The sequence below is a fragment of the Odocoileus virginianus genome, chromosome 5, assembly GCF_023699985.2.
Source record: "Odocoileus virginianus isolate 20LAN1187 ecotype Illinois chromosome 5, Ovbor_1.2, whole genome shotgun sequence".
Lineage (NCBI taxonomy): Eukaryota > Metazoa > Chordata > Mammalia > Artiodactyla > Cervidae > Odocoileus > Odocoileus virginianus.
This window is the reverse complement of record NC_069678.1, coordinates 92,493,764-92,516,549: the sequence shown is the minus strand read 5'-3', so window position 1 is coordinate 92,516,549 and position 22,786 is coordinate 92,493,764. Positions and strand designations below refer to the sequence as shown.

At 43.6% G+C, this 22,786-nt stretch overlaps 1 protein-coding gene and 1 pseudogene across 5 annotated transcripts in view; both read left to right on the top strand.

Moving 5' to 3' along the window:
- The window catches only part of LOC110149846 (UDP-glucuronosyltransferase 1A1-like), a 120,328-nt gene that overhangs the window by 53,146 nt on the left and 44,396 nt on the right, over positions 1–22,786 (top strand). Inside the window, exons 1-2 of one of the 5 annotated variants that reach the window (XM_070468428.1) lie at positions 14,493–15,375; positions 20,457–20,603. The exons of 2 other annotated variants lie outside the window; for them this stretch is intronic. In XM_070468428.1, the coding sequence (XP_070324529.1) occupies positions 14,512–15,375; positions 20,457–20,603 (1,011 nt within the window). In that variant the 5' untranslated portion in view covers positions 14,493–14,511. Of the gene's footprint in view, positions 1–3,179; positions 4,059–14,492; positions 15,376–20,456; positions 20,604–22,786 lie in introns of those variants that run through there. 2 more of the 5 variants (XM_020912572.2, XM_020912573.2) reach the window with 2 other exon arrangements.
- On the top strand, positions 4,880–6,881 carry LOC110149851 (UDP-glucuronosyltransferase 1A3-like; annotated as a pseudogene).

The following is a 22,786-nucleotide window of genomic DNA, read 5'->3' as shown; positions in this document are numbered from 1 at the left end:
AACGGAAACTCTCTACCCCTTAAACAACATCTCTCCATTTCTCCCACTTCACAGTCCCTGGAAACCACCATTTTACTTTCTGTGTCTATGAATTTGAGTACTCTAGATACCTAATATAAGTGGAGTTGTACTGTATTTGTCTTTTTGATACTGGCATTTTCACTTGGCATCGTGTTCTCTGGCTTCATTCATGTTGTCGTATATGCTGTTAGAATGTCTTTCCTTTTTAAGGCTGAAATATATTTCATTGTATAAATTGGGCACAGTTTGCTTATCTGTTTATCTGCCAATGAACATGGTTGGCTTTCACCTTTAGGCTATTGGGGATAATGCTGCTGAACATGGATGTACAAATACCTCTTTAAGACTCTGTTTTCAATTCTTTTGTGTATATACTAAGAAGTGGAATGGCTGGATCATCTGATATTTAAGTTTTTGAGGAGCTGCCATTCTGTTTTGAAAGTGGCTACAACAGTTTATATTCCCATGAGGGTTTCGATTTTTCCACATTTCTTCCCAAGCCTTGTTTTCTGTTTTGTTTGTTTTATGATTGTCATCCTAATGGTGTGAGGAGACATCTCATTGTAGCTTTGATTTGCATTTCCCTAATGATTATGTTAAGCATATTTTCAATGCTCATTGGTTATTTGCACATATTCTTCCGAGAAAGGTCTAGGTTGTTTGTCCATTTTGAATCAGGTCTTTTTGCTGATGCTGAGTTTCATGAGTTCTCTATAAAATATATGTGTAATGTTTTCTTCCGCTCCCTGGTGTGCCTTTTTGTTTTGGGTTCCCTGGTGGCTCAGATAGTAAAGAATCTGCCTGCAATGCGGGAGACTGGGATTTGATCCCTGGGTTGGAAAGATCCCCTGGAGGAGGGAATGGCAACCCACTCCAGTATTCTTGCTTGGAGAATCCCCTGGACAGAGGAGCCTGGTGGGCTACCATCCAGGGGGTTGCAAAGAGTCGGACATGACTGAGCAACTAACGCAATATGAAGTTCATACATAAATACTTATATATCTGTATCTTAAGTTTGAATGTATCCTAGCAACTCCGTGTTTTTACTCTGTTGTTAATATCGTTTGATGCACACATTTACAATTTTTTAATGAAGTCCAATCTTTAATTTTTTATTAGCTATTCTTTGGTGTAATTTCAAATAATCTTTGCCAAAGACAATGTTGTGTAGTTTTCTCATATGTCTAGCTTGAAGAGTTTTATAGCTTTAGTCTTACATTTAGGTCTTTGATTTTGAGTTGAACTTTTATATGGCATTGGGCTTCCCTGGTGGCTCAATGGTAGAGGATGTGCCTGTCAATGCAGCAGACACAGGTTCAATCCCTGGGTCGGGAAGATCCCTGGAGAAGGAAATGGCAACCCACTCCAGTATTCGTCCCTAGGAAATTCCATGGACAGAAGAGCCTGGTGGGGTTGCAAAAGAGCCCGACACGAATTAGCAATTAAACAAATATAAAATAATATATGGCATTAGTAAGAGTCCAATTTCATTGCTTACATTCAGACACCCAGTTTCCCCAGCACCATTTGTTGAAAAGACCGTCCCTATTGAATATTGTGCAGCCTTGCCCAAAATAACTTGACCATATGTGTGAAGTCTATCTCTTTTACTTGAAAAATGTATTTAAAAGTTGTTTGAGAGCATTGATCTGATAGGAGTCACTCCTGTCAGAAACCAGAAATTTCTAGGTGAATTTTTCCGGTCATATTACAAATCTCAATGAGATTTGACTTGGCCTACCATTATATCTATACCTTAACTGGGTGCAAAATCAAGAGTTAGAGTGTTCATTCTTCCAAGGCATGATGTTGTATGCCTCTTCATTTATTTTATTCTAGTGTAGATTTAAAGGTCTAACTGGACCAGAGAAAATACCATCAGTTTCCAATCCCCCAAGTGCACTGTGTAGCCTTAGTTGGCTTAGTATATGTGTTACTTTGAATGGCAAACACAGGGCAGCTGATCACATTTTTGCTGGTCTGGGGCTGGGCAGCCCAAGAAGTCCTCCCACACCATCCCCAGGGCAGATGGGACTTGGAGATGTCATATCCTGCTGAGCACATATGAGCATCAATCTCTGTAGCAGGGCCACGTCATGGGCCCGAGATGCAAGCAGTTGCACAGGCCCCACCTCAGAAGGGTCCCACAAATTCAGGAGCCCCTCTGTTTTGGAGGATCTATCCTTATCAGAACTCAACACTGTAACTGACCTTGGAGAAAGATCTGAACATAAACTATAATAAAAGCCCAGATTCAGGTAAACCCCAGTCCCTAAACAGAGTAGCAGAAGACTGACACCTTCAGCATCAGAAGAGGATTCAGAGAGACTGGCTGGGGACAAGGGGACAGCTCCCTATGTCCAGGGTGTGCAGATCTTCGGGACTGCTGCTCTCTGACCCCACTGTGTCATTGCTAAGTGTTGCCTTGCCCATTGATGCTTTAGATAATAGCAACTCTTATTCCAGGAAGTTGATACATACAGGTGTTTCAAACATCACTTCTGTTGTCTTCATCAGGAATTCCATCAGATATTTCCATATATGACTGCTCCTCCAAAAGACTCTCCCCTTGAACAGTGAAAGAAGTGTCTCAGTGTGGAAGAGGAACAAAAAGACCACCAGGTTCCCTCCTGCAGTGAGAAAGCTGTCTCAGCGATGTTATATGTTTCCCTGGAAGTGAACAAGGAAGTGCTCCTTGTTCACTCATCAATCAGGGGAAAGAGTTTAAAGAGTTCTCAGATAAGGTCACATGCACCAGAGGTTCTGGGTGGGGACTGGGACAGAGGTGACTTCTGAGACTTCAGTCCAGCCCTGTAGAGTGTGATTAGCAGAGAGGCAGAAGGTGATCAAAGGGAATGTACCCATGCAGCCTTTGGGTGGATGACAAATATTTTGGGAATTGGATGGACAAACATTTCAGTGACCTAGAATGTTCCCTACTGGGAGCAGCAGAGTCAGAGATTTTCCAAGATAAGGGAGGAAGGGACTTTCCCGGGGTGAAATCAGAGGTGATGAAACCCAGGCATGGACTTATCCTGTAATGATTAATGTATGGATGGCAAACTGCCTTCCAATGCCATGCCATTTTGCTTAAGTGACTTGGTAAGACAAAGGGAATAAATACAGGTGGCATAGCTCAACCGGAGATTCAGTAGCTTCTTGTTTGTGTGGAGATGGCCCTGGGACTGCAGCTTCAGCAGCAGGTGCTGGCTGGACTCCTGCTCTGTCTGTGCGTCGGGCGATGGGCCGAGGCTGGGAAGGTGCTGGTGGTCCCCATGGAGGGCAGCCACTGGCTCAGCATGCGGGAGGCCGTGCGGGAGCTCCACGCCAGAGGTCACCAAGCGATGGTCGTTGCTCCGGAGGTCAATGTGCACATCAAGGCAGAAGACTTTTTCACCATGAAAACCTATGCCACTGCCGACACACAGCACACATTTGATTCCATCATGAAGAATCGTGTACCAGTGCTTTTTGAAAGAGTACATTGGGTAACGATGTTTTTGAAAACTATGGCATTTTTGAAAAAGGCGTCTTTGTTCTTTGAAAGGTCTTGTGAGGGGCTGTTGTATAACAAGGACTTGATCAGACACCTGAATGCCAGTGCCTTCGATGTGGTTTTAACGGACCCCATTTACCTCTGTGGGGCAGTGCTGGCTAAGTACCTGTCCATTCCTGCTGTGTTTTTTTTGCGGCACATTCCATGTGACTTAGATGCTGAGGGCACTGCATGCCCAAACCCTTTCTCATATGTTCCTCGGTTTTTAACAACAAACCCGGACCACATGACATTCTTCCAAAGGGTGAAGAACATGCTCTACCCTCTGAGCCTGAAGTACATTTGCCAGGGTCCTTTCACTCCTTATGCACGTATGGCCTCTGAGCTTCTTCAGAGAGAGGTGTCACTGGGGGAGATTCTTGCCTCTGGATCCATGTGGCTTTTCAAAGTAGACTTTGTGGTGGAGTACCCACGGCCAATCATGCCCAACATGGTGTTCATTGGGGGTATCAACTGTGCCAACAGGAAACCTTTATCTCAGGTGTGTACTGCTGCTTTTGTTCAGTGTTCCCAGTAGAATACATTCTTTTAATTAAAAAAAATTAAAAAATGTTTTCACCCACTGCAACCTCAGGCCCTTGCAGTGAAATGGTGGGTTCCAACCACTAGACTGACAGGGAATTCCCAAGTGGAACATATTTTTAGAAGACAACCTATATCCACATGCTTACTTATCTACTGATCTTTCTAAAGATTTCTACCTCTCATTCTCCTTTGCACACTCTTTAGTGTGATGCATTGTTAAAGTGCTCCAGGAGTGAACTGTAAGTTTGTGATGGACTTTGAGATGAATGAGAGGTAGGGGTGAAGGTCCATATTAGGTCTGACAAGGAATGGGGTGGTTCCACCGTGATCGACCTTTCGTACAGTCTCTGTTGTGATGGTCGTGCAGTTTTCTCAATCTAGTAGGAGCCAAGAACTTGAGCTGTGAATCCATCTATCATGGGTTTTTTGCTTGTGGGTGTTCAGTTGGATGAGGAAAAAAATGGCAAACTACATTTATCACCCTGATAGTTTGTCAGGGTTTGTCTTGGAAAGGTATTAGGAATGGTCAGTGGACACCTCAACCCCAAAGGAGGCAGAAGTTTCAGAGAGGTTGAATAAATTAAGTGGTGAGACAAAACTGGAGATGGAAGTCAGACTTTCTGTGATCAGAGACTTATCCTGTAATGATTAATGTATGGATGGCAAACTGCCTTCCAATGCCATGCCATTTTGCTTAAGTGACTTGGTAAGATAAAGGGAATAAATACAGGTGGCATAGCTCAACCGGAGACTCAGTAGCTTCTGGTTTGTGTGGAGATGGCCCTGGGACTGCAGCTTTGGCGGCAGGTGCTGGCTGGACTCCTGCTCTGTCTGCGCATCAGGCGATGGACTGAGTCTGGGAACATGCTGGTGGTCCCCATGGAGGGCAGCCACTCGCTCAGCATGCGGGAGGCCATTAAAGAGCTCCAGGCCCAAGGCCACCGAGCAGTGGTTGTTCCTCTGCAGGTGAATACACACACCCAGGCAGAGCGCTTTCTCACCACGAAAATCTATGCGGTTCCTGACACCCAGGAAGAATATGATTCTCTCATGAGGGGTCATGTTCATCTGCTTTTTGAAAGAGGATGTTTGCTAGCACTGTTTCTGGGAGCTATGGTGTCCGTAACGACTGTTTGTTTGCTCTCTGTAAGGTCTTTTGAGGGATTGTTTTATTCCAAGGACCTGATCAGGCACTTGAATGCCAGTCCCTTTGATGCAGTTTTAAGGGACCCTATGTACCTCCGGGGGGGGGGGGGGGCTGTCTTGCCGATCCAGTTCGCAGCAACAACTGTTTCGCTGTATCTCACTTGCGCACTGTTTGTTGAACCTGTGGTAGGCAAGGCGCAAGCTAAGAGGCTAGAACAAGACTCAAGGAGCCGTGGAAACTGCAGACGCATTTCTTCTCTCCTGGTTGGCACCGCAGCCATAGCAGCAGACACGCTATATTCCCTCCTCTCGTGGCTGACCCGACAGACACAGCCATGAGGTAGTAGGAATGCCGCAGCTCTTTAGGCGGAGCTCAGCCAGGCACGCAGCACGAAGTAGCCCGGGACCAAGCAAGCACCTCCTCAGGCGCATGCGCAGCGCTAGACAACGCGCTCAGCTGTTCCGTTCAGTTCACTTGCTCAGTCGTGTCCAACTCTGCGACCCCAGGGACTGCAGCACACCAGGCCTCCCTGTCCATCATCAACTCCCGGAGCTTACTCAAACTCGTGTCCATCAGGTTGGTGATGCCATCCAACCATCTCATCCTCAGTCACCCCCTTCTAGAACCTCTTGGCCTCGATCTTGCCCAGCATCAGGGTCTTTTCCAGTGAGTCACCTCTGCATCAGGTGGCCAAAGTACTGGAGTTTCACCTTCAGCATCAGTCCTTCCTGAACGTGCCATCCTGGTTGATTTGCTGTCTTCCCCACAGGGGCTGGCTAAGTACCTGTTGATTTCTGCTGTATTTATTTATTTATTGTGTTCCCTCTGTGTGACTTAGATTTTGAGGGCATGCATGCCCAAACATTTTCTCTTCTGTTCCTAAGTTGTTAATAGTGAATTCAGACCACATGACATTCTTCCAAAGGGTCAAGAGCATGCTCTATCCTCTGAGCCTGAAGTACATTTGCCAAGTTACTTTCACTCCTTATGCACGTATGGCCTCTGAGCTTCTGCAGAGAGAAGTGTCAGTGGGGGAGATTCTTGGCTCTGGATCTGTGTGGCTGTTCAGAGGAGCCTTTGTGATGGACTGCCCCCGGCCAATCATGCTCAACATGGTGTTCATTGGGGGTGTCAACTGTGCCAACAGGAAACCATAATCTCAGATCTGTATTGCTGCTTTTTATTTAATCAGTGTTCTAAGTGGAACACATGTTTTTTAATTATTATTATTATTATTCTTGCCATGCTGCAGTGCTTGTGGGATCCTAGTTCCTCAACCAGGATTTGAACCTGGGCCCTTGGCAACGATGGCTTGAGTCCTAACCACTGGCTTGCCTGGGAGTTCCCAAGTGAAACATAGTTTTTATAAATATCTTACTTCCAGGTGCTTAATATATATTGATCTTTCTAAAAGTTCCTACCTCTCATTCTCTTTCACAGTCTCTGTTGTGGTGAATTGTTAAAGTGCCTGCAGTAGTGTGGTAAAGGTTGTGATGGTCTTTGAGAGGAGTGACAGTCAGAGATGAGGGTCTGTAATAGGACTGATAAGTGATGGTATTTGTTATTCAACTGTGATTGCCCTTTTGTGAAGGCACTGTTGTAACCATTGTCTGATTTTCTCCAGCTGAGTAGGAGCTTGTTTGTTGAGCTGAGAATCCATCCATCAGGAGTTTTTGCCTGAGGGTGTTCAATAGAAGGAGGAAAGAATAGCAGATGGCATTTGTTGAACTGATAGTGGTTTTGTCTTGGAAAGGATTGTGGTTGCAGGAGACTTAAACACCAAAAGGAATCTGAAATTTCAGAGAGGTAGAGTAAGTGGAAGTGAGATAATACCGGAGAGAGAAGTCGGGGTCTCCGTGATCAGAGAAAGGAATAATTGAGCCCAACTTCTCAGAGATGAAGCTATGCTGACCAGAAGTCTTCTGACCAGGACTTGGTGTCTGGAGTAAAATGTGGTGATGTACGGGGCTGGATTGAGTGTCATGTAGGTCTTCAAGGTGGGACACCGAGGTCATCGAAGGGTAGTGGTGGGGGCTGGAAGGAGGTAAACTGAGCCTATGAATGCAGTGAAGGTGGGGGCAGTGATGCTGAGAACCGAGTCTCAAAGTGGAAAGATTTGACCACATCACCAAATCTGCCCCAGCCCTGACCACTCCACCCCAAGTTTCCTTGGTGGAAACTACGACTTTCCTCACAGTTTCACAGTCTTCTCATGTTAACCCTGGATATTTGGGTTTAATTGAAATAGGACTCTTGGGGGCAGGATTTGTTTCTTAATCCACTGAGTTAGCCGTTTGTTGTTTTTTTTTTTTTTTGCTGACTTGTGTTTCATGTACTTAATTTATATTAACTTCCGTGACTTTAGGTCTCTTGTAGCTTTTGTATTCTTCAATTGTGGGAGATCTTTTGATTGCTGATTCAATTTCATTACTAGTAATTGGTTTGTTAATATTTTCTATTTCTTCCTGGTTCAGTCTTGGGATGCGGTCCATTTCTAAGAATCTGTCCATGTCTTCTAATTGTTCATTTTATTGGCACATAACTGTTCACAGTAATCTCTTATGATCCTTTATATGTTTTCTGTGTTTATTGTGACTTCACTTTTCTCATTTTGGCTTTTATTTACCTGGACTTTCTTTCTTCTTGATGACTCTGACTGAAAGTTATCAACTTTATTTTTTCAAAGAATCAGTTCTTTATTTCATTGATCTTTTACATTTCTGGCTTAAGCTTTATGATTTTTTTCTTTGTATTACCTCTGAGTTTTGGTTATTCATTTTAGTTACTTTGGGTGTAGGTTTAGGTTATTTCAGGTTTTTCTTATTTCATGAGCTATGCTTGTATGGCTAAAAACTTTCCTAATTTTAGAACTACTTTTACTGTTTCCCATAGATTTTGGACTATCATGTTTTCATTTTTATTTGTCTTGAGGTATTTGTTTAATTTCTTCTTTAATTTCTTCAGTGACCCATTGATTGTAACACACTGTTTTGTCTCCATGTGTTTTTGCAGGTTTTTTTGTAGTTGAGTTTTGGTTTCATAACATCATGGTTGGAAAAGATGTTTGATATGATTTCAGTATTCTTCAGTTTGGTAACACTTGATTTGTGACCACACGTGATTTATCAAGACAGATACACCATGTACACTTGAAAAGAATGTGTATTTTGCTGCTTTTGGATGAAATGTTGTATGTATATCTATTAAGCCTAACTGGTCTAATGTGTTGTTTAGGACCAGTGTTTCCTTATTGGTTTTCTGTCTGAATGATGTGTCCATTGATGTATGTGGGATTTTAAATAATCCTAATATTGTTGTTTCGGAGAAGGAAATGGCAACCCACTCCAGTGTTCTTGCCTGGAGAATCCCAGGGACAGGGGAGCCTGGTGGGCTACCGTCCATGGGGTCGCACAGAGTTGGACCCGACTGAAGCAACTTAGCAGCAGCAGCAGCAATATTGTTGTTTACTGTCAACTTGTCTTTTTATGTCTGCTAATACTTGCTATTTGTATTTAACTGCTCCTGCGTTGGGGCCACATACGTCTACATATATATCTAATGGTGGCCCACTGGTAGGTTAATCTGGGTCCTGGAGCCCCTGTCTGTAGAGCCCAAGTTTCCTGGAGCTGGTGTCAGTCTGCTGGAGGGTGGGGTGAGGTCTAGGGGTGTCCTGGGCTCGTGCTGGTGCACCGGTAGGTGAGTCCAGGTCCTTGGCACTCTGGTGCACCTTCTAGGGATTGGGCCAGGTCCCAGGTGGCCTGTTCTCAGAGGGTTAATGCAGCTGGCTTACTAGTGAATAACTCTGTGTCTCCACTCAACTAGCTACTTGACTTGGAGTATACTAGTACTAGTGCTGACAAACTAATGGGTGAGGCTGTGTCCCGATGTTAATAAGGTAGAGGGATGATCCAAATAGCACTTGCTGGCACAGTATCATTGTGGTAGAATGAAACTCTCCAAAATTGCTGCTGCTCATGTCTATATCCCAGGATGATCTCTGTCTTTTGACTTTCTGGGAGGTTCTTCAATATCAGCAGGTGGGTCTGACCCAGGTTCCTTTTAGGTTACTTCTTCTTCCCTACATCCTAAAGTATGTGAGATTTTGTGTGCACCCTTTGAGAGTAGTGGAGAAGGAAATGGCAACCCACTCCAGTACTCTTGCCTGGAGAGTCCCATGGACGGAGAAGCCTGGTAGCCTGCAGTCCATGTGATCACAAAGAGTCGGACACAACTGAGCAACTTCACTCTCTTCACTCACTTCATACTTTATCACTGGAAAAGGAAACAGCAACCCACTCCAGTGTTCTTGCCTGGAGAGTCCCATGGACAGAGGAGCCTGGCTGGCCATGGTCCATGGGGTTGCAGAGAATTGGACATGACTGAAGTGACTAAGCATACATGCATTTGAGAGTGGAGTCTCTATGTCCTATGGCTTCTGGCTCTCCTGAAAGGAAGCCCCGCTGACCTTCCAAACCCAACTTTCTGGAAGCTCCTCTTCCTGGTTCTGGACCCCCAGGCTGGGACCCCAATGTGGGGTCATATCCCTCACTTCTTAGGGAGAAGATCTGCAGTTGTAATTATCCCACATTTGTGGACTGTTTGCCCAGGGGTATAGGTCTTGCTTACACCATGTCTCTACCTCTCCTACACATCTTGTTGTCATTCCGTCTTTACACATTTAGTTGTGAAAGATTGTTTCAGCTAGTCTTCAGGTCTTTCTCATCAATGTTTATTCTGTAAATTGTAATATTGGTATGCCTGAGGGAGGAAATGATCTCAAGGTCTCCCCAGTCTGATATCTTGGCCACTTTCTCAGTGTAAATTAATTAATGACATACTTCACATTTTAAAATTTCATACTAAGTCTTCAAAATCTGGTATATAGTTTAACTTACAGACATATCAATTTAGACTCTACATATTTCAAGTGCTCAATAGTCACATGTAGCTAGTGGCTACCATAATAGCATATGATCAATATTTGTAAACATCACATAGATAAAGCAAAAGATGTATATTTTTATTTTTTGTTAGAAAACCCAACATCCCTAATTCTGAAAATGATGTCTTAAAATATTTCTTAATTTAACTGAATTTTCTCAATTTACGTTTAGAAGTTTTAATAGTTTTTACTTTAAAAATATGCTAGATTGGCACACAAAGTTTTGACTGTTGTGTTTTAGTAATAAAGTTTGCCTTTCCAAAATATTTAATTGTGGCACAATACCTCAGCATGATTTACTATCTTGACCATTGTACGTGTACAGTTTAATAGTGTTAATTATACTCACATTACTGTGCAGCCAATCTCCAGAATGCTTCATTATGAAAAACTGAAACTCTGTACCCCTTAAATATCTCCCCATTTCCCCCAGTCTGTAGTTCTTGGGAACCACCATTTTACTTTCTGTCTCTATGAATTTGAGTACTCTAGGTTCCTCATGTTAGTGGAATCGTACAGTATTTTTCTTTTCGATACTTAGTATTTCACTTAGCAGGCTGGCTTCTAGGTTTATTCGTGTTGTGTATATGTTGTTCAAATTTCCTTTCTTTTTAAGACTGAATAATAATCTGTTGTATAGACAGACCACAGTTTGCTTATCTGTTCATCTGCCAGTGAACATGTGTTGCTTTCATCTTCTGGGTATTGTGAATAATTTTGCTATGAACATGGGTGTACAAATATGTCTTTGAGACTCTGCTTTCAATGCTTTTGGGTATATACCCACAAGTGCAATGGTTGGATCATCTGCTTTTTTTTTTTTTTTTTTTAGTTTTTTGAGGAACTTCCATCCTGTTTTCCGCAGCAACTACACAATTTTATATTCTCAGCAACAGTACATGAAGGGTTCAGTTTCTTCACATCCTCTCCAAGGCTGGTTATCTTTTTTCTTTTTTTTATTTCTTAATGATAGCTACCCTAATAGGTGTAACCTGACATCTTGCTGAAGTTTTGACTTTCATTTCCCTAATGATTAATGATGCTGAACATCTTTCATTGCTCATTGGTCATTTGCACATATGACCAATGTGTAAGTCCTTTGTCCATTTTTGAATCAGGTCTTTTGTTGTTGAGTTATAGAAGTTCTCTGTATATTCTGCATATTAATCCCTTATCAGATATATTTCATGTCCGACTCTTTGCGACCCCATAGACTATACAGTCCATGGAATTCTCCAGGCCAGAATACTGGAGTGGGTAGCCTTTCCCTTCTCCAAGGGATCTTCCCAACCCAGGGATCACATATAAATATTTTCTTCCATTCTATGGTTTGCCTTTTTACTCTGTTGATAACATCTCTTGATGCACACATTTAAAATTTGTTCATGAAGTCTGATTTGTTAATTTTTCATTAACTGTGCTTTGGTGTAATTTTCAAGAAATCTTCGCAAAATGCAATGTTCTGAAGTTTTGTGCTATGTCTTCTTCAAAGAGGTTTATAGGTTTAGGTCTTACATTTATGTCTTAGAGTCATTTTGAGTTGAACTTTTATATGGTGTTTGTAAGAGTCCAATTTTTTTTTCATTTATTTTTATTAGTTGGAGGCTAATTACTTTACAATATTGTAGTGGTTTTTGTCATACATTGAAGAGTCCAAATTCATTGTTTACATTTGGACATCCAGTTTTTCTGGCACTATTTGCTGAAAAGACTGTCCCTTTTGAATATTTTTTGCACCCTTGCCAAAAATAACTTGACTATATATGTGAAGTCTATCTCTTTTAATTTGAAAAATTGATTAAAAGTTGTGTGGCAAATATGTGTGGGAGTATTAATATGATAGGAGCTACTCTTATCAGAATCTAGAAATACTTTTTGTTCTTGTTGTTTAGAGCTAAGTTGTGTTTGACTCTTGTTTAGAGTTAAGTGTGTCTAAGTTGTGTCTACTCGAAGGACTGTAGCCCACCAGACTCCTCTGTCCATGGGATTTCCCAGGCAAGAATCCTGGAGTGGGTAGCCATTCCCTTCTCCAGGGGATCTTCCTGACCCCAGGAACCTGGGTCTCCTGCATTGCAGGTAGATTCTTTACCATTGGAGCTACCACAAAAATGCTTTTAGGTGAATTAAAAAATATATATATTTTTGTTCATAATGCAAATCCTGGTGACATTTTTCTCAGTCTGCCATTACATCTATAGCTTAACTTGAGGGCAAAATCAAGAGCGTCAGAGTGTTAAATCTCCCTATGCATGAGGCCGTATACATCTTCGATTATTTTATTCTAGTCTAGATGTATATCTCACACTGTAGTAGAGAAAACACCACACTCCTTACCAATCCTGTAAGTACACTGTGTACCCTTACTTGGTTCATAGTATCCATGTAGGTTGAGTGCCAAACACAGGGCAGCTGATCAGAGTGAGGGAAGCCAGAAAGTTGTCCTGTAATCTTTATGGCATGCAGTTAAGAGCCGGACAATTAACAGGGGTCACTGAGTTCTTACCAGAGCGAAGGTAATCCAACCCAGTTTACCTGCTGTTTGTGCCACCAGATAAGGCGCCTCTAGATTCACCGGTGGCAGCAAAACCAAGTAGCAGCTTCTCTTGCTAAGAACGCTGACAGCAGGTTCAACAGCAGCAGCAAACCTGAATACCCAGCTTCTCAGCCACCTTTCTTCCTTCCCTTCAATGTGTTTATACCCTGAAAGTAGACATAAGCAGCCTTGATCCTACAGACTCAGGAAATTCTGCATGGCTGTATATAGACGTGAATGAGGGGGGCAGATGATAGGGTAAAACCCGGGAGCAGAGGACAGAAACTGAGCCTTAGGGAAATCATGCAGTTATAGGGCTGGAATAGAAAGAAGATCCAGAAAAAGAGAGCATAGATGCTGTTGTTGGGGCTCCAGCAGAACCTTGGACCCACAGACTCCAAGGATGGTTAAAACAAAGGCTCCCGGCACAAGGACAGCCTGTGTGACTCAGGAGGTGTCTTGGTGCGTGCTGGTTTGCCCAGGACGGGAATCTGTAATGTACATGCATCCCTAATGGGGATGAGTTTCTCCCAAAGGGAAGCGTCGGCCTGGCCATCATGTGGCCCAGAACAGGATGTCCTTTTGGCCAAAGCCACGGGTGCAGAAGAGGGTGCTCAGTGAGAGAGGGAGCTGGGTGGCTCGGGGAGTGCTCCTCCGGCATCCCAGGTGCAGAAGGGACTCCGTAATGTCAGTGTCCTCTGAGCACACGTGGGCATCAGTCTCTGTATCAGGGCTGACATCACGGGCAGGTGACCCAAGCAACTGTGCAAGGTCCCACCAACTCTGGAGCCCACTGGCTTTAGAGGAATCCATCCATATCAAGACTGAGGTCTGTAACTGACCTTGGAGAAAAATCTGAACATAAACTCTAAGATGCAATAAAGGCCCAGATAAGTAAAGGCCTTAGTCCCTAAATAGAGTAACGAAAGATTGGCACCTTCAGCAGCCTAAAAGGAATTCAGAGACCCTCCTCTGAGGCCAGGGAATGGCTCCCTCCTGTCCTCCGGTGTGTAGACCTTGGGGGCTGGCCCTCTCTTACTCCACTCTGTCATCACTAAGGGCTGCCTTGCACACTGACACTTTAGATAACAGCAATTCTTATTCCATGAGGTGCAAACAGAATTAACCAGCTCTTCAGCTCTCTTCCCCAAGGATCCCTCCAGATATTTCGATGTCTGACAGCTGCTCCAATAGACTCTTCCCTGAACATTGCAAGAGGTGTCCCAGTGTTGAGCAGGAAAAAATGGACAGTGAGCATCCCCTATCCGCTAAAAGAAAGCTGTCATAGCAGTGTCATATATTATTATCTCCCTGGATGTGCTCTGAGTTCACCCATAAATAGGGAGAAAGAGTTTGAAGAATTCTCAGATAAGGTCACACGCAGCAGAGGTTCTGGGTGAGGACTGGGGCAGAGGTGACTCCTCAGAGTTCAGTCCAGGCCCAGAGAAGAGGGTGAGCAGAGAAGTGGGAGGTGACCAAGGGAATGGGCAGGCACAGCTTTGTTTTGGGTCTTGGATGAAGAACAAGAGAGTGAACTCGAATGCTCCCCAGCGGAAGCAGCAGGTCAGAGGAGTTTTTCCACGAAAAGGGGGAGTGATCTTTCTTTGCGTGAAACCAGAGGTGATGAAACACAGGCATAGATTTATCTTGTAATGATTAATGTTCTGAGGGCGCACTGCCTTCCAATGACATGCCATTTTGCTTAAGTGACTTGATCATAAGATAAACGAAACAAATAGAGGAGGCACAGCCCCACCAGAAAGTCAGTAGCTTCTGGTTGTGCGGAGATGGCCCTGGGACCGCAGCTTCGGCGGCAGGTGCTGGCTGGACTCCTGCTCTGTCTGTGCGTCGGGCGATGGGCCGAGGCTGGGAAGGTGCTGGTGGTCCCCATGGAGGGCAGCCACTGGCTCAGCATGCGGGAGGCCGTGCGGGAGCTCCACGCCAGAGGTCACCAGGCAGTGGTCCTGATTCCGGAGGTCAATGTTCACATCAAGGCAGAGGACTTTTTCACCACGAAAACCTACGCCATTCCGTACACCCAGGATGATTTTGATTACTTCCTGATGGGCAGTTTTGATATGTTTTTTGAAAGAATACATTTTCTAACACTGTTTTGGAAAACTATGACAGCTACGAAAAATCTGTCTTTGGCCTTTGAAAGGTCTTGTGAGGCACTGTTGTATAACAAGGACCTGATCAGAGACCTGAATGCCAGTTCCTTTGATGTGGTTTTAACGGACCCTATTTACCCCTGTGGGGCAGTGCTGGCTAAGTACCTGTCCATTCCTGCTGTGTTTTTCTTGCGTTTCCTTCCCTGTGACTTAGATATTGAGGGCACTGCATGCCCAAACCCTTTCTCTTATGTTCCTAAGTTGTTAACAAGGAATTCAGACCACATGACATTCTTCCAAAGGGTCAAGAACTTGCTCTACCCTCTGAGCCTGAAGTACCTTTGCCATTTTTCTTTCATTCCTTACGCACATATGGCCTCTGAGCTTCTTCAGAGAGATGTGTCACTGGGGGAGATTCTTGGCTCTGCATCCCTGTGGCTGTTTAGAGCAGATTTTGTGATGGAGTATCCACGGCCGATCATGCCCAACATGGTGTTCATTGGGGGTTTCAACTGCGGCAACAGGAAACCATTATCTCAGGTCAGTATTGCTGCTCTTGTTCAATCAGTGTTCCAAGTGGAACACATTATTTTCAATGAAAAAATTTAAAAAATTTTTATGCCACGTTTCACATCTTATGGGATCCTAGTTCACCCACCAGAGATTTAACCCAAGCCCTTGGCAGTAAACGCTTGGAGTCCTAACCACTGGACAACCAGGGAATTCCCAAGTGAAATATATTTTTAGTAAACAACTTACTTCCAGATTCTTTCTTATCTACTGATCTTTCTAAAGAGTCTAACTTCAGATTCCTTCTAGCAGTCTTTGGTGACATAAGTTGTTAAAATGCCTCCAGTAGTGTAGTAAAAGTTTGTGATGGTCTTTGAGAGGGCTTCCCTGTTAGTTCAGCTGGTAAAGAGCCTACCTGTAAAGCAGGAGACTCCAGTTTGATTCCTGGGTCAGGAAGACCTGATGGAGAAGGGATAGGCTACCCCCTCCAGTATTCTGGGGCTTCCCTGGTGGATCAGATGGTAAAGAATCTGCCTGCAATGAGGGAGACTTGGGTTTGATCCCTGGATTGAGAATACCCTCTGGAGAAGGAAACGGCTACCCACTTCAGTATTCTGGCCTGGAGATGTCCATGGAGAGGCTACAGGCTACAGTCCTGACAGGTGACAGTCCATGGGGTGCAAAGAGTTGGACATGACTGAGCTAATTTCACTTTCCTTTCACTTTGAGAGGAATGAGAGGCAGAGATTATGTTCAGCAGCAGGTTGACAAGAAATGGTGTGATTCAACCATGACTGTCCTTTGTAAAGGTACTGTTGTAACTGTTGTGTAACTTTCTTCAGCTTAGTAGGAGCAGAGAACTTGAGCTGTGAATCCATCCATCAGGGATTTTACATTGAGGTGTTCAAATGAAGGATGAGAGAACTGGCAAATGTATTTATTGACCTGATAATTCTCAGTGGTTTTGTCTTGGAAGGGATTGAGGTGTGATCACAAGAAACCTAACACCCAGAGGAAACAAGTTTCAGAGAGGTCAAATTAATTAAGTGGAAATGAGATAATTCTGGACAGAGAAGTTGGGCTCTCTGTGATCAGAGAAAGGAATAAGAGATCCAGCTTTTCCAAGATGGAGCTGTGCTGACCAGAAGTCTTCTGACCAGGAGCTGGTGTCTGGAGGAAAATGTGCGGGTGTACAGAGCTAGATTGGGCTTTTCTAGTGGCTTAGCTGGTAAAGAATCCACCTGCAATGTGGGAGACCTGGGTTTGATCCCAAGGTTGGGAAGATCCGTGGGAACAGGGAAAGGCTCCCCACTCCAGTTCTCTGGCCTGGGGAATTCCATGGACTGAGAAAAGAAGAGGAGCTAAAGGCAAAGGTGAAAAGGAAAGATGTATCCATCTGAATGCTGAGTTTCAAAGAGTAGCAAGGAGAGATAAGAAAGCCTTCCACAGTGATCAATGCAAAGAAATAGAGGAAAAGAATAGAATGGGAAAGACTAAAGATCTCTTCAAGAAAATTAGAGATACCAAGGGAACATTTCATGCAAAGATGGGCTCAATGAGGGACAGAAATGGTATGGACCTAACAGAAGCAGAAGATATTGGCAAGAATATACAGAAGAACTATACAAAAAAGATCTTAATCACCCAGATAACCACGATGGTGTAATCACTCACCTAGAGCCAGACATCCTGGAATTCGAAGTCAAGTGGGCCTTAGGAAGCATAACTACGAAAAAAGCTAGAGGACATGATGGATTTCCAGTTGAGCTATTTCAAATCCTAAAAGACGATGCTGGGAAAGTGTTGCACTCAACAGGCCAGCAAATTTGGAAAACTCTGCAGTGGCCATAGGACAGGAAAAGATCAGTTTTCATTCCAGTCCCAAAGAAAGGCAATGCCAAAGAATGTTCACACTACCACACGATTGCATTCATCTCACACGCTAGCAAAGTAATGCTCAATATTCTGCAAGCCAGGCTTCAATAGTACAAGAACCATGAACTTCCACATGTTCAAGCTAGATTTAGAAAAAGGAGAGGAACCAGAGATCATATAGCCAACATCTGTTGGATCATTGAAAAAGAAAGAGAGTTTCAGGAAAACATCTACTTCTGCTTTATTGACTACGCCAAATACTTTGACTGTGTGAATCACAACAAACTATGGAAAATTCTTCAAGAGATGGGAATACCAGACCTCCTGACCTGCCTCTTGAGAAACCTGTATACAGGTCAGGAAACAACAGTCAGAACTGGACATGGAACAACGGATTGGTTCCAAACAGGGAAAGGAGTATCAAGGCTGTATATTGTCACCCTGCTCATTTAACTTAGGTGCAGAGTACATCACGGAAAATGCCGGGCTGGATGAAGCACAAGCTAGAATCAAGATTGCTGGGAGAAATATCAATTACCTCAGATATGCATATGATACCACCCTTGTGAAAGACAAAGAGGAACTGAAGAGCCTCTTGATGAAAGTGAAAGAGGAGAGTGAAAAAGTTAGCTTAAAACTCAACATTCAAAAAACTAAAGTAATGACATCTAGCCCCATCACTTCATGGCAAATGGATGGGGAAACAATGGAAACAGTGAGATACTTTATTTTTGGGGGCTCCAAAATCACTGCAGAGGGTGTCTGCAGTCATGAAATTAAAAGACACTTGCTTCTTGGAAGAAAAGCTATGATCAACCTAGACAGCATGTTAAAAAACAGAGACATTACTTTGCCAACAAAGGTCCCTCTAGTCAAAACTTTGGTATTTGGAGTAGTCTTGTATGGATTGGAGAGTTGTACCATGAAGAAAGCTGAGCCCTGAAGAATTGATGCTTCTCAATTGTGGTATTGGAGAAGACTCTTGAGAGTCCCTTGGAATGCAAGGAGATCAAACCAGTCAATCCTAAAGAAAACCAGTCCTGAATATTCATTGGGAGGACTGATGCTGAAGCTGAAACTCCAATACTTTGGCCACCTGATGCAAAGAGCTGACTCATTTGAAAAGACCCTGATGCTGGGCAAGATTGAAGGCAGGAGGAGAAGGGGGCGACAGAGGATGAGATGGTTAGATGGCATCACCGACTCAATGGACGTGAATTTGAGTAAACTCAGGAAGTTGGTGATGGACAGGGAGGCCTGGCTTGCTGCAGTCCATGAGGTCACAAAGAGTCAGACACAACTGTGCAACTGAACTGAACTGAACTGATGGATGCAGAAGAGGGTGCTCAGTGAGAGAGAGCATTGGGCAGTGCAGGGAGCCCGCCATTATCATCCCCAGGGTGGATGGGACACGGAGATGTCGTGTCCTGCTGAGCGCATGTGGGCATCAGTCTCTGTAGCAGGGCTACCTCATGGGCCTGAGACACAATCTGTTGCACAGGCCCCACCTGAGAAGGCTCCCACAAATTCAGGAGCCCCTCAGTCTTGAAGAATCTGTCCTTATCAGGACTTAGGTGTGTAAATGACCTTGGGGAAAAATCTGAACACAGAGTATGTGGTGTACTAGGGGTCCAGATTCATGTACACCCCAGTTCCTAAACAGAGTAGTGAAGGATTGACACCATCAGCATCATGAGAGAAATTCAGAGAGCCTTCTCTGAGGCCAGGAGAGGGCTCACTCCTGTCCTAGGGTGAGCCGACATTGGGGGCTGGCTCTCTCTGACCCTAGTGTGTGATTGCTAAGGGTTATCTTGCCCACTGATACTTTAGACTACAGTAGCTCTTATTCCATGAGGTAGATACAGAATTGTCCAACAGCCATTCTTCTGCAGGTGTTTCTATATTTGACATCTGCTCCAATCAAAAGACTGTCCCCCGAACATTGCTGTAGGTGTCCCAGGGTGGACCAGGAGGAAAATTGACAGCCAGTGTCCCCTCCCTACTGAGAGAAAGCTGTTTTAGGAATATCATGTATTTCCCTGGATGTGCTCCAAATGCACCAGTGAATTGAGGTGAAAGAGTTTAAAGAGTTCTCAGATAAGGTCAAAATCAGCAGAGAATCTGGGTGGGGGCTAGGGCACAGGTAACCACTTAGAGTTCAGTCCAGCCCAACAGAACTTGATTAGCAGAGAGGTCGGAGGCGACCAAGGGATTATGCCGACACAGCCTTGCTTTGGGTCTTGGATGAAGAGCGAGTGAGTGAACTAGAATGCTCCCCGGAGGAAGTAGCAGAGTCATAGGAGTTTTTCCAAGATAAGGGGGAGGGATCTTTACCATAAGGTGTAATCAGAGGTGATGAAACAAAGGCATAGACTTATAATGATTAATGTATACAGGGCACCCTGCCTTTCAATGACATGTAATTTGCTTAAGTAACTTGATGATAAAATAAAGATAAGGGAACACATATAGGCAGCACAGCCTAACCAGAGACTCAGTAGCCTCTGGTTTGTGTGGAGATGGCCCTGGGACTGCAGCTTCAGCAGCAGGTGCTGGCGGGACTCCTGCTCTGTCTGTGCGTCGGGCGATGGGCCGAGGCTGGGAAGGTGCTGGTGGTCCCCATGGAGGGCAGCCACTGGCTCAGCATGCGGGAGGCCGTGCGGGAGCTCCACGCCAGAGGTCACCAAGCGGTGGTTGCTGCTCCGGAGGTCAATGTGCGCGTCAAGGCAGAGGACTTTTTCATCAAGAAAACCTACGCCATTCCGTACACCCAGGATGATTTTGATTACTTCCTGATGGGCCGATTTAATCTGTTTTTTGAAAGAGTGCATTTTCTAACACTGTTTTGGAAAAATATTGAAGCTGCAAAAAATGCGTCTGTGGTCTTTGCAAGGTCTTGTGAGGCACTGTTGTATAACAAGGACCTGATCAGAGACCTGAATGCCAGTTCCTTTGATGTGGTTTTAACGGACCCTGTTTATCCCTGCGGGGCAGTGCTGGCTAAGTACCTGTCCATTCCTGCTGTGTTTTTCTTGCGTTTCCTTCCCTGTGACTTAGATGTTGACAGTGCAGTGTGCCCAAACCCTCTCTCTTATGTTCCTAAGCTGTTAACGTTGAATTCAGACCACATGACATTCTTCCAGAGGGTCAAGAACATGCTCTATCCTCTGAGCTTGAAGTACCTTTGCCATTTTTCATTCGCTCCTTATGCACATATGGCCTCTGAACTTCTTCAGAGAGACGTGTCGCTGGGGGAGATTTTCAGCTCTGCACATTTGTGGCTGTTCAGAGGAGACTTTGTGATGGACTACCCTCGGCCAGTCATGCCCAACATGGTGTTCATTGGGGGTATCAACTGTGGCAACAGGAAACCATTATCTCAGGTCTGTATTGTTGCTTTTATTCAATCAGTGTTTCAAGTGGAACATATCATTTTTAATGAAGAAAATTAAGAAAAATTTTTATGCCTTGCCATGCATCTTGTGGGATTCTAGTTCACCCGCCAGGGGTTGAACTCAAGCCCTTGGCAGTGAACGCTTGGAATCCAAACCACTGGGCCACCAGAGACTTCCCAAGTGAAATATATATTTTAAAAACAACTTACTTCCAGTTTCTTTCTCATCTACTGATCGTTCTAAAGATTTCTAATTTTCAATCTCCTTCTAGCAGTCTTTGGTGAGATAAGTTGTTAAAGTACGTCCAGTAGTGTAGTAAAAGTTTGTAGTAGTCTTTGAGAGGAATGCGAGGCCAAGGCAATGGCAATGATAGGTTGATAAGAAATGGTGTTACTCAACCATGATTGTCCTTTGTAAAGGTACTGTTGTAACTGTGTGAAAGTTTATCCAGTTGAGTAGAAGAGAACTTGAGCTGTGAATCCATCCATCAGGGATTTTTCACTGAGGTGTTCAACTGAAGGATGAGAGAACTGGCCACCTGCATTTATTGACCTGATAATCCTTAGTGGTTTTGTCTTGGAAGAGATTGAGGTGTGATCACAGGAGGCCTGACACCCAAAGGAAACAGAAGTTTCGGAGAGGTCAGATGAATTAAGTGGAAGTGAGACAACGCTGGATGGAGAATTTGGGCTCTCTGTGATCAGAGAAAGGAATAATAGACCCAGCTTTTCAGAGATGGAGCTGTGCTGACCAGAAGTCTTCTGACTAGGGGTTGGTGTCTGGAGAAAAATGTGGTGTCATACAGTGTTGGACTGCATGTCATGTAGATATTCAACTTGGGACACTGGGGTCATCAAAGGCTAGTGGTGGGGGCTGGAGAGTTGGTTAAACAACCTAAGAGCACAGGGAAGGTGGCGACAGTGATGCTGAGAACTGAGTCTCAAAGAGGAAACATTCTGACCACATCATCAAACCTACCCCAGCCCAGTCCGCCCTACCCCAAGTTTCCATTATGGGAATTACTGCTTTCCTCATAGTTTCAGAGTCTTCTGATGTTAACCCTGAATATTTGGGTTTAATTGAAATAAGAGTCTTGGGGGCAGTTGTTTCTTAATCCACCGAGTTAATCACGATTTTGCCCACCTATGTCACATGCAGTGAATTTGTATTAGCTTTCATGACTTTTGGTCTCTTAATGTTTTTTTTGTTTTTTCATTTTTTGTTGAACTGTTTTATACTAATTGAACTCCATTACAATAATTAGACTGTTGCTATTTTCTATTTCTTCCTGGTTCAGCTTTGGGAGATTGTGCATTTCTAGGAATCTGTCCTTGTCTGCTACTTGTTCATTTTTTGGTTTATCGTTGTTCACAATAAGATCTTATGATCCCTTACATTTTTGTGGTGTTGGTTGTGCCTTCTCTGTTTCATTTCTGATTTGATTTACTTTAACCCTCTCTCTTTTTCTCCTGATGAATCTGGATGAAGATTCAGAAAATTCAAGGTGCATCAATTCTATATTTTTTCAAAGAAATAGTTCTTCATTTCATTTAGCTTTTATATTTCAGGTCTTATCTGTATTTTTTTCCATATACTGTCTTGGATTTCATATATTCTTTTATTTACTTTTGGTGAAAGCTTAGGTTATTTATTTGAGATTTCTCTTATTTCTGGATGTACATTTGTATTGCTATAAACCTCCTTCTTAGAACTGTGTTTGTTGTTTCCCACAGATTTTGGATCATTGAATTTTCATTTTCATTTGTTTCCAAGTATTTTTAATTTCATTTTTAATTTCTTCAGTGACCCATTGGTTGGTTGTTGTACATTGGTTAGCCTCCATGTGTTTGTGGTTTTGCAGTTTTTTCTTTGTAGTTGAGTTTTGGTTTCATAACATCATGGTTGGAAAATGTGCTTGATATGATCTCAGTCTTCTTAAATTTGCTGAGACTTGTTTTGTGGCCTTACATGTGATCTATCCTGGGGGACATTCCATGTTCCCTTGAAAAGAATGTGTATACTGCTGCTTTTGGATGGAATGGTCTATGTATATCTATTAAATCTAAGTGATCTAGTGTGTTGTTCAAGGCCAGTGTTCCCTTATTGATTTTCTATCTAAATGATGTGTCTCTTAATGTATGTGGAATTTTAAAGTATGCTAATATGGTTGT